The sequence below is a fragment of the Aulonocara sp. 'chitande type north' Nkhata Bay genome, unplaced genomic scaffold, assembly GCF_057382095.1.
Source record: "Aulonocara sp. 'chitande type north' Nkhata Bay isolate Kocher_YH1m ecotype deep benthic unplaced genomic scaffold, A_spYH_male_GT1.1 unmapped_scaffold_40, whole genome shotgun sequence".
In the NCBI taxonomy this organism is placed as follows: domain Eukaryota; kingdom Metazoa; phylum Chordata; class Actinopteri; order Cichliformes; family Cichlidae; genus Aulonocara; species Aulonocara sp. 'chitande type north' Nkhata Bay.
The window spans coordinates 387,674-399,802 of record NW_028234372.1 but is presented as its reverse complement, the minus strand read 5'-3'; the positions used below and the strand labels follow the sequence as shown (position 1 = coordinate 399,802).

Sequence of the window (12,129 nt, the reverse complement as noted above, 5' to 3'; positions counted from 1 at the left end):
GAAGCTCTTGGCTCAAACAGCTGCAAAACCTGTTTCCCCAGCACGGAGATGCTGAATTGTATAAGGCAAAGCCATATTGATGTGTGTCTGAGCCTTCTATCAAAAGTTACAGGTAACTTCAAGCTGTACAAAAACACAAAAACACAAAAGTTACAGCTGTCTTGAATGAAAGCATTATAGCAGCTTACCTCGATCATGTGGTAGAACAGACACATAGGCCACCTACGTGTCCTTCTACGGCAGGAGTAGTTGCCACAAACCTGCAAAACAAAAAGAAATGATCAGGTGACATGAACAGATTTATACAGCCATAAGCAAGAGATTCTTCCTGCCTGTGGGCGTCAAACTGGACCCCCCCCCCCCCCCCTCCTTACTGTAACTATCAAAACTATCATAGTCTAAAACTATCATCTCATATCAAAACTATTATAATCACATTATCTGACTTTATCAGTTATAACAATGAGAAACGGTAAACAATTTGGCAAATAAATTACTTATAATTGTGCTTACCTGGTCCAAATGATCCACAGTCCCTTTGCATTTGTTATAATCCAGGATGATGTGGGGCTTTCTCTTCCCAGAGTCCTGGACTTGTAGCTCACGGTGCCTGGTGCTCAATAAGACAACCTTTTTTCTTTGCTCAAATCTTTTTTTTTTTTTTGACATGGTAGCATGAAACAGAAGAGCCCTGTCTCCCCATTTCACAGGCTTGTTGTCGTTTCATGTTGAGACCTGTACAGGCCAGCCAGCATCACAAGCCCCATGTAAGCCTGCAACTCCTCATCTATGTCCTTCCAGTCTTTTACTGACCTGTTGCCCCTGCAGGTTGGTGAAATGCAGGATTAACTGCATAATGTCCTCTGCAAAAAAAAGATGGAAAGTGCTCACAGGGCTGCTGATCCTATACGAATTGCATAATGGGTTGGTCCTGGGGTTAAAATGGGGGGAGGAAAAAATGGCAGGACCTCTTCGTGTGTGGGTTGCCACATGATTTCTCCATTTTTAGATCTCTACTGGCCATCCTCCAGTCTTGTCTCTTCCTCCTGCTCTTCTTCCTCCTTCTCCTTCTCCTCCTCCGCACATGAGCTGCAAAGCTCCTCGGTGCCTGGCAAAAATTCTTCTTCGCTGTCAGAAGTATCTCCACTGCTTGTGGAGAGTGCAAAACTGCAGCAACAGCCTCCTCTAAACTGAGTGCACGCTTCATTGTGTCTGTGCAGAAATGACCACTCAGACCAGGCTGCAAAGTATTCTCATAGACTTCAAAGGTGCACCTGAATAAACATGCTATACCATACATCCAATAAGAGAGAGGAGGCACACTTTTGATCAAGAAAAAACATAAGCGCACGCCTTTGATCTCTCTCTCTTTCTCTCTCTCTCTCTCTCTCTCTCTCTCTCTCTCTCTCTCACACACACACACACACACACACACACACACACACACATAATACCATTTTATGGTGGTTAGCTGTTTTATTGTCATGCATTTTACAAGGTAAGATAACCATGTCCTGCATTCAAAACCACTGAAAATGTCTATGGTGGTGCTGTGCCTAATATTGTGCTGGTGTATGCTGGGTAATCGCACAGCTAGCGACTGGGTGACTTTATTCACCCGCTTCGGCTGTTATCAGTCCATATCCCCTAGATATGGACCATCTCCTGCTAGATTGTTCAGAAGGTTGTTATCATCCATCCAGATGGAGGATCACTAACAGGAGCGTGGGATGACTCCAGAATCCACTCTGGCTGCAATCCGGTGGATACAGCAGTGTGTACAGGTAAGACCGTTTAAACGGACAGCATTTATAGAATGACTATTAAAAGTCAGACCAGCGAGTGTCAATAATGTTAATGTGGTTATGTTAGTAATACACCGAGTGCTAATATAACAGCTTTAAGATGCATTTGTAGATGTTATTACGTGTTTTACCGTCTTTATGGTGCTAGCTTAAAGTTACGGTGTAAACGTTAGCTTATATTGGAGTAAAGCTGTTGCTGTTTAAACGATGTTAGCACAGAAATATTAGCTTCTGTCATGACTGACGAAGTTACTAGTTAATAAAGTTTCCAGTAAAGTGTTTAATCGCAGCCACAGACTGACAGCAAATATCTCGATTAGCTTCAGTGCATCTGTAATAAATATGTGCAAGTTTCAGTGCTTCGTTTAAACTTATACTGACCCAGGGTCAGTGTAAAATACAATCCTAGCTGTGTGAACAAAGCCTGGCTCCTTTAATCCTGCATGAAAAACCTCAGGATGCAGGCTATTATTACTCTTTCCTGCTGGCACACCTGTCACACCTGAGAGTCAGCTAGAAACTTACAGTGACGTGGACATCATGCAAAGACTGCCAGACTCTGTAATACTGCAAATGATCAGTGACTCAAGTTAACACTAAACTTTAAACGGTACCTCTGTGTCTCTGTGTGCTGAACATTTAGGATTGAGTCAGGCTGCATCTGTGTTAGTCCTCTGACAGACTGGTGACCTGTCCAGGTGTGCTCTACCTATGACTACTGGGACAGGCTCTAGCTCCTGTAATAGAAATTTTATGTTATTCTCATTTAAAGCATTTAAGTGCTTATGCATATGCTTAGTTGTGACACTGTTATAGACTGTTCAATGAAAGTTTCTAAAACTAGATGAACTTACTTCAGCAGTTTGAGAAAACAACTCCCTTTACAGGTGCTGATAACGTCAAGGGCACAAAACAGCATAACCATTGATCCGTTAGGTTTCATAGCGAGACACGTGAAGTGGCAGAGCTGACATGACTGAACTGTGATGTTTGATGTGTGTTTGCTCTCCTGTGCACAGTAATAAATAGCATGATCACAGCTCTTTCTGTGTTGCAGACTTTATTAAAAAAATTCCATGACATCTACTATAACTGAACCAACCTGGTGCTCTTCATTTATGGAGGCTGTTGAGTCTGAATGTTGGATGTTGTGTATCTCGTGTTCTCTGGGCTTTGTTGTCCTCAGTCTTTTTGCAGGATCAGAAAACAAAACCGGGAGGCGCGTAAATGTTTCTTCTCCATGATGTTTCTTCAAATGTTTCTTCTGGATGATGATATGACCGTGACACGGGATGCCACCTTTGGTCTTGTGACGAAGCAAAGCTCAGGAAGAAGTGTGATTAAATGGTACCCACATGTTGAGAAGGATGTACAGGGCACCTGCAGCCAAATCCAAGCTTCAGCTTAGTTGTAGTTGCAGAATGCTATAGGACTGAGACATCTAAGGCATCAAATGTTTGATTAAACGGATGAAAAAGAGAAGTTTTTTCCCTATAATTATCACTTCTTAAAATCTGTAGCAACTTCAAGTCTGTCAGCATGCTGAGCATGCTCAAAATGTGACAATATATTTTTGTTCAATATTTAATTTCTTTCAGTTGCAATTGTTAAATGAAAAAATATATATTCTTATAATTTTTTATTAATCCTTTATTTATCCAGGTAAAAAATCTCATTGAGATTAAAAATCTCATTTCCAAGAGAGACCTGGCATCATAGCAACAAAAGTCACACACCACATAGGTATACAACATTTAAATTTAGCAAACGAATTTATCAAAAAAAAAAACACATATATCTGTATTAGTTTTAGTAAATTAATTTGACACCTGTATTGAAAATACCATATTGTATTCATACAGAATCAGTATGGTATCATTGTTTGTCTGTTCACTGATTGTTGAAGCTAAGAGCTACTTTGATCTGTTTAGATCTAAAGTATCCAAAGTTGAGTTCTAATGTTTCTTCACCCCTGTGTGTGTGATATGTGATTTCCTACATGCTGGCAGGGCAGAGCAGCAGTTTGTGCTCACAGATGGTGACGGTGTGGAGAGACGGTGGTATTTCCTCAGAAGAACCAGCAGAGTCACAAAGGACACCAGTCCATCTCACCACCTTGACTTGCTGACTGATGTTCGTCTGCACTGCACAGAGGAAATCAACTGACCGAGGTTTGTCCAGTGACGTGTTATGAAATGTATATTTGTTTTATGCTTACAGATATGTTTTTCTTGACAGAGGCTCTGCAGAGGTTAGACAAAGCAGAGAAAACATGTGCTTTACATTTTACTGTGATTTATTGAGATATTTGTTGCCTGATGTTCAGCAGGAATGGAGAAATAGAATCAAAGGGAGATGTTTTTCCTGTTTTTGTAATGATGTAAGTAAATCTTCAATATTATTTATTTGCTTGGTTATATTAGGAGCGTTTCTGAGTGAGGGGGAGAGGAGTCATCATCCAGGTAAAGTGACGTGGATCAGTGGATACACTTGTCTCCCCTTTAAAGGAGACGATCCAAGTCATCCTTAAATGTTAGCGCTTTCAAATACACAAACATTTTTAAAGGACAAAAATGAACATCCAACTTTGACTGTAATACAAAATAAATCTTTGCATGTGTGTTTTCAAACTCTCAGATGGGCAGTATATCAGTCTTGGACTGTCTAACCTGCCGGAGCAGCACTGAATGACCACCGCACGAGCATGTTCCTGCAACATTCAGCATCTGATCCTTCATCTGTGTGCTTCTGCTTTTGGTAAGTAGAGTTACCCAACTCCAGTAACTCTAAACACATGCCATCCATTTCTAACGGCCTGGTTACTTCCTGTCAGTTACTTTAGAAACCATGTGGTCACCTGACCTAACACTGTTTCTTCTTCTTCCCCTTAATGTTGAAGTGTCAAATGTCAAACAGCTGGAGAGGAAACTACACCAGTGTACTGGGATGTTTCAGCAACACGTGCCAGATGCTGTTCCTTCATGGTGACATCACCAGAGGCAGTCCCGCCCACCTCAGGACCCATTGATTATGATGATCTGATCCATCAAACCCCCAGCAGGTGAACTTTATTCATGACATAACACCGCAACAATGTAAAAAATTAAACAGCAACAGTCTAAATGTAAAGTGCATTCTAAAGTCCTCTTCAATAAATTGTATGCAAAGAGTCATTCAGGTCACTACAGAACCCAGAGTCTTCATCTTCATCTGGTTGCTTCATTTTTTCTATCCTATATCAGATATTTTAAAGGTTAGCTTAGGTAAAGTTCCATTCTCATGGTGAGGCAAAGTGCTTTATGTGTGTGTGTGCGTGTCATGAACGGCTATAAAAGGCCTATAATTAAAGAACAAAGTGGGGTTTGAGTTCGAGTTGCGGCAGACTGTCACTACTTGTAAATGGAACGCAGCCTTCCTACGGCGGACAGCTAATAACAGGAATCGGACGCGGTCCAGCCAAGTCCACAGCAACCACCATAGCAACCGCCTAGCATGACCTTAAAAACATATTCTGTCTTCATAACTATCAAAATCGTGAAATGATTTGCAAAGTGTGAAAGTGTTACAGCTGCAGAGAGCTATGGCGGTATCTATGGAAGCTGTTTACATAGCTAATAATATACGATGTAACCATGGAGACAGTCAGTCACTTGAGCTAGCGGTGCATGTTTACTACAGTGAATAAGGTGATTGAGTGCACAGCGTCCACACTCTGCAGGGGGTAAAGACATTACTTCAATATTGTTTTATATTGATATATATTAGCCTTCTGTTGACCATCACCTCAGGTTCACCATTACAGTTTCAGATTACAGATGCACACTGTCTAAACACATTCAAAAACTCATGTCTCAGAAATAAGCACAGCTGTTCATGTTTGTCATTAGAGTTTTATTTGTAAGAAAATTATGAACTTCATATTGTGCATTAAATAAAAGAACATTTCACAACTCTGAGTCAACAGAAACAGGTAACAGAAATGTCTCTAATGTGTACAGTGTAGTGTAAGCATTAAAAGATCATAAAGGAAAAACTAACATTTATGTGAAACTAATTGTAATAAAAAATGAGCAGGTGCTTTATAGATTTAAAAGAAAGAATCTGAAAACAACACTTTTTTGGTCTAAGTGATCAAAGTAGAAAACAGAACTGATGTTCAAGAACAAACCGTAGCTGCACTAATATTACACATCTCCATTGTTGTGGTGAACAGACATGTTGCTTTTAAAACCACATGCAGTGTGTGACCATGACTGTTCACTGAGACCATGAACGCCACTTCGCTGAAGCATTCTTCTTCTTCTTCTTGCCATTAAATTGGAAGCAGAAGCAGCACGAGCTGATTTGATCTACTGAAAGGAAAAAGCAGAACATCTGAGTTGAAACCAGTCAGCTGAAATCATTAAGACAGGAACAAATTCAATGCAGTGTCTCAAGTGGCTTAGCCTGTTACAACTGTTGATACAAGCTAAATACGGTTAACACACAGTGTCAGGGAGCTCCAGTGTGGGAACTAGTGGCTTTAGGTTTGTAGTCATTTAACTTTCATCCATTCATTCATTTAATTCAGGAGGAAGAAATGCCAGGTTGGTGCAGGCTGGTTACATGCATTTGGTCCCATGCTGTCTTTAATTAAATGACTTGGTTCATTTTATGGCTGGGCTGTATGTGGGGTTATATCATGTTATTTGGGCAGGAGTACCTGTCCCCTGTTAGACTTAGAAAGTTTCTCCATAAGTAGAGTTTCTAACTCTTCTAGCACATCTGTGGCTGACAGCTTTTTGGTGGCTCTTTTTACCCCACACTGGTTGTGAGTGTGTAAATAGCCCCACTAGTTATTTTGGGTTGCAGTTAACTAGGGAGGAAGGGGTGGGTATGCCATGATTAGGTGAATAACAATTATATGTGATACATAAATTTCACAATGCATGCATATATCTCTATCAATTAAACCTGGCCTGAGGGCTGCCATTTTTTACATTCAGTTATTTCTCTTAGAAATGTTGGAACTAAATAATGAATGTGTTACAGCTAAAGTGAAACACTGGTCAGTGTAAATGGCTCATTGGGACACAGAAACCTTTAAATTAAACCTGATATCTAGTGTCAAACAATATCAAAGCTGTAAAAGATGTTTACATTCAGAATTTATAAAACTATGATTGTAAATAAATTCAAACAAGTGAGCTTTTCTCTTTGTGCTGAATATCAACACTGTGGTTTCTTAGACTGTAAGCTTTACTTTAGTGCAACCAGTTGCAGAAGCTGCCACTCCAAATGTCTTTTGATAACAAGAAAAAAATACCTTTTCAGTACACGGCCTGAAGTTCTTCTCCGACATCTTCTGCAATCGGCTTTGTCTGCTGGTTTGAAGACAATAAACCATAAAAAAGATGATTTAGTCACTTTGTCTGCGTCATGCAGCTCGAATGTGTCGTGTAACGATGTTGAATAGCCGTCGTTATCCCTCTGCTTTGAGCCTTTTATCAAAAGTTACAGCTAACTTCATGAAGTTGTACAAAAAGGCTTCATTTCGCCGAGACAGTGCGTTTCTGACTATTACATGCATTTGAATGGAGTTCTTGCACGAAACAAAGTATAAGTTTTCATTATGTGAATAACTTGTATTTTACACTGACCCTGGGTCAGTATCAACTTCATGAAGACAGCTGTAACTTTTGATAGAGGACTCACACACACACATATTTATGGCTTTGCCTTATAGAATTCAGCATCTCCGTGCTGAGGAAATAGGTTTTGCAGCTGTTTGAGCTAAGATTTTCAAGTTATTCACAAATTGAAAACCTATACTTTGTGTCGGGCGAGAACTCCATTCAAATGCATGTAATAGCGAGAAACGCACTAACGTGGTGAAATAAAGCGTTTTTCCATAAACTTCATAAAGACAGCTGTAAATTTTGAGAGAAGACTCACACACACATTGGGGGGATATTGAAGTCTATAAGATAAAGCCATGAATATGTTTGTCTGAGTCTTCTATCAAAAGTTACAGCAAGCTCTATGAAGTTGATGAGAAACGCTTTACTTCGCCAAGACAGTGCGTTTCTCACTGTTACATGCATTTGAATTTAGTTCTTGCCCGACACAAAGTATAGGTTTTAATTTGTGAATAACTTGAAAATCTTAGCTCAAACAGCTGCAAAACCTATTTCCTGAGCACTGAGATGCTGAATTCTATAAGGCAAAGCCATAAATATGTGTGTGTGATTCTTCTATCAACAGTTACAGCTGTCTTCTTGAAGTTGATACTGACCCACGGTCAGTGTAAAATACAATCCTAGCTGTGTGAACAAAGCTTGGCTCCTTTAATCCTGCATGACAAACCTCAGGATGCAGGTTATTATTACTCTTTCCTGCTGGCACACCTGAGAGTCAGCTAGAAACTTACAGTGACGTGGACATCATGCAAAGACTGCCAGACTCTGTAATACTGTGAATGATCAGTGACTCAAGTTAACACTAAACTTTAAACAGTACCTCTGTGTCTCTGTGTGCTGAACATTTAGGATTGAGTCTGCATTGACTTTATTTATTGAGACTTTAATGTGCTAAAAGCAGGTTGAAGACAGCTCAGAAACATTTGAAGATTAAAATTTAGCATTATGGCTGCTGGTGGTTTGTAAAGCCTATACTCAGCTGTAGTTTTTGTTACTAATTTATGTTTGTTGTTGTTTAACACAGATTTCAGAAGAGCAAATATGCTTAATAGTTTAACTAGATTTCATTTGTCAGTGTGGGACTGCTGAGTCACCTGAAGAACTCATTTCATTCATTCTCCACATGATGTTCATATACAGAAATGTTTCACAGGAACTGGTTCCTCCCAAACTGTGAACTAGTGTGTTTCCATAGATTATCTCTGTATGAATGTACTTTTAAATGAAGGCAAGTGTTTGTCCTTTTTTGTTCCTCAGTTACAGTACGTGATATCTTGATATCAGGCGGTCAACACTGGGGGAAGACAAGAAGCAGACGTACTTCCAAGAGGGAGCTGCAGTGAGGACACAGCCAGGTCACTGAGGTCAGAGGTCAGAATCTGAAACAGCTCAGGTTTATATTTTAGGGGTTATAAAAAATCAAAATGTATTTATGAAGAAACCTTTAAATAATAGTCATAATTATGATTATTATAAGAAATATCAAACATTTAAGTGGATTTTCTGTTACACATATTGTATTAGCCCTGCAATAAACTGGCAGCCTGTCTTTGTCCTGTATCAGCTGGGATAGGCTTCATCCTCCCGCAACCCTGAATTGGATACATTGTATTCCAATTATGTAATCTGATCATTTACAAACTCAAGGTATCTAATCAAAATGTAAGTAATAATTATAAAATGGGAAAGCAGAAATAAGTGTGACATAAATGTAAATGTGTTAGCTGACATAGAGGACAGCTACATGTAGTCTGAAAAACCTTTGTTGTCAAGTTTGCAGGTATATCAGCACGAGACATTCTTACATAGAAGAGTCTGTTAAAGTCTCTAACTCAGCGAAGCATTATTGGTCCCGTCTGTTTGGATAAATATAGTAAGTTGATGTTTGTCCATTTATTGACACATTTTCTTAAGTGCTTATCCAGTTCAGGATCACAGTGGAGCTGCAGCTGGATATGTTCATTAAATAAACCTTACAAAAGTTAACAATAAACCTGCATCCATGTACGTTGTTGTCCACAGGATAAGAAAATCAAACTGGAACACTGTGGAACATGTTAATAAATGTTTGTGTGTTTATGCCTGTGTCTTTCACAGGAGGCGCTGGAAGGTTTCCCTAATAGTTCCTGGTGAATCAAAGCAGAACCATAAAGGTTGCTGGATTGCATGATGGCCTTACCCCTGAGCAGTCATCCTGTTAAAGGAGGAACCAGTTAGAAGCTGTTTTCAAAGTAGCTGAGCAGATTTCATCTCAAGTAAGCGATTAACTGTTTGTTCATCTGTTCTGCCACTTAAAGAGCATTTAAGGACGTCTTTTGAGTGTCCAGCTGAATTAATTCTACTGGCTCTCATGGTCATTTGTTATTATAAACATATTTTTCATGTTCATCCAGCTATTTAGTAAATTCTATCTATTTAGTAAAATCCGTCAGCTATAAAATGTAATATAAATATAAAAAATATCTAAATATCTCCTGCACTTTATATTTTAATGATGTAAGTCTGTTATCGTGTTACATTAGCATTCCTCACATATCAATGAGATGCTGTACAGTACAATCCTACTGATGCAGCAGAGGGATAACGACGGCTATTCAACATCGTTACACGACACATTCGAGCTGCATGACACAGACAAAGTGACTAAATCATCTTTTTTATGGTTTATTGTCTTCAAACCAGCAGACAAAGCCGATTGCAGAAGATTTCGGAGAAGAACTTCAGGCCGTGTACTGAAAAGGTATTTTTTTCTTGTTATCAAAAGACATTTGGAGTGGCAGCTTCTGCAACTGGTTGCACTAAAGTAAAGCTTACAGTCTAAGAAACCACAGTGTTGATATTCAGCACAAAGAGAAAAGCTCACTTGTTTGAATTTATTTACAATCATAGTTTTATAAATTCTGAATGTAAACATCTTTTACAGCTTTGATATTGTTTGACACTAGATATCAGGTTTAATTTAAAGGTTTCTGTGTCCCAATGAGCCATTTACACTGACCAGTGTTTCACTTTAACTGTAACACATTCATTATTTAGTTCCAACATTTCTAAGAGAAATAACTGAATGTAAAAAATGGCAGCCCTCAGGCCAGGTTTAATTGATAGAGATATATGCATGCATTGTGAAATTTATGTATCACATATAATTGTTATTCACCTAATCATGGCATACCCACCCCTTCCTCCCTAGTTAACTGCAACCCAAAATAACTAGTGGGGCTATTTACACACTCACAACCAGTGTGGGGTAAAAAGAGCCACCAAAAAGCTGTCAGCCACAGATGTGCTAGAAGAGTTAGAAACTCTACTTATGGAGAAACTTTCTAAGTCTAACAGGGGGCAGGTACTCCTGCCCAAATAACATGATATAACCCCACATACAGCCCAGCCATAAAATGAACCAAGTCATTTAATTAAAGACAGCATGGGACCAAATGCATGTAACCAGCCTGCACCAACCTGGCATTTCTTCCTCCTGAATTAAATGAATGAATGGATGAAAGTTAAATGACTACAAACCTAAAGCCACTAGTTCCCACACTGGAGCTCCCTGACACTGTGTGTTAACCGTATTTAGCTTGTATCAACAGTTGTAACAGGCTAAGCCACTTGAGACACTGCATTGAATTTGTTCCTGTCTTAATGATTTCAGCTGACTGGTTTCAACTCAGATGTTCTGCTTTTTCCTTTCAGTAGATCAAATCAGCTCGTGCTGCTTCTGCTTCCAATTTAATGGCAAGAAGAAGAAGAAGAATGCTTCAGCGAAGTGGCGTTCATGGTCTCAGTGAACAGTCATGGTCACACACTGCATGTGGTTTTAAAAGCAACATGTCTGTTCAGTACAACGATTGAGATGTGTAATATTAGTGCAGCTACGGTTTGTTCTTGAACATCAGTTCTGTTTTCTACTTTGATCACTTAGACCAAAAAAGTGTTGTTTTCAGATTCTTTCTTTTAAATCTATAAAGCACCTGCTCATTTTTTATTACAATTAGTTTCACATAAATGTTAGTTTTTCCTTTATGATCTTTTAATGCTTACACTACACTGTACACATTAGAGACATTTCTGTTACCTGTTTCTGTTGACTCAGAGTTGTGAAATGTTCTTTTATTTAATGCACAATATGAAGTTCATCATTTTCTTACAAATAAAACTCTAATGACAAACATGAACAGCTGTGCTTATTTCTGAGACATGAGTTTTTGAATGTGTTTAGACAGTGTGCATCTGTAATCTGAAACTGTAATGGTGAACCTGAGGTGATGGTCAACAGAAGGCTAATATATATCAATATAAAACAATATTGAAGTAATGTCTTTACCCCCTGCAGAGTGTGGACGCTGTGCACTCAATCACCTTATTCACTGTAGTAAACATGCACCGCTAGCTCAAGTGACTGACTGTCTCCATGGTTACATCGTATATTATTAGCTATGTAAACAGCTTCCATAGATACCGCCATAGCTCTCTGCAGCTGTAACACTTTCACACTTTGCAAATCATTTCACGATTTTGATAGTTATGAAGACAGAATATGTTTTTAAGGTCATGCTAGGCGGTTGCTATGGTGGTTGCTGTGGACTTGGCTGGACCGCGTCCGATTCCTGTTATTAGCTGTCCGCAGTAGGAAGGCTGCGTTCCAT

At 39.1% G+C, this 12,129-nt stretch overlaps 1 protein-coding gene across 10 annotated transcripts; it reads left to right on the top strand.

Moving 5' to 3' along the window:
* Positions 1–1,459: 1,459 nt before the first annotated feature.
* On the top strand, positions 1,460–11,580 carry LOC147299961 (uncharacterized). 10 transcript variants are annotated; one of them, XM_086285208.1, is made up of 11 exons: positions 1,474–1,498; positions 1,704–1,784; positions 2,992–3,152; positions 3,815–3,976; positions 4,229–4,337; positions 4,443–4,562; positions 4,705–4,866; positions 8,741–8,854; positions 9,581–9,738; positions 10,166–10,223; positions 11,177–11,574. In XM_086285208.1, exons 2-4 carry the CDS (start codon positions 1,731–1,733, stop codon positions 3,969–3,971), a joined length of 372 nt encoding a protein of 123 aa, XP_086141334.1. In that variant the 5' UTR covers positions 1,474–1,498; positions 1,704–1,730; the 3' UTR covers positions 3,972–3,976; positions 4,229–4,337; positions 4,443–4,562; positions 4,705–4,866; positions 8,741–8,854; positions 9,581–9,738; positions 10,166–10,223; positions 11,177–11,574. The 10 variants fall into 10 exon arrangements, 8 of the variants coding, with proteins under 8 accessions (XP_086141341.1, XP_086141336.1, XP_086141340.1 ...); XM_086285215.1 differs by having other exon boundaries at positions 1,460–1,784; positions 10,169–10,223; positions 11,180–11,580; XM_086285210.1 differs by having other exon boundaries at positions 1,460–1,784; positions 8,741–8,847; positions 11,177–11,579.
* The last annotated feature ends 549 nt before the right edge of the window (positions 11,581–12,129 follow it).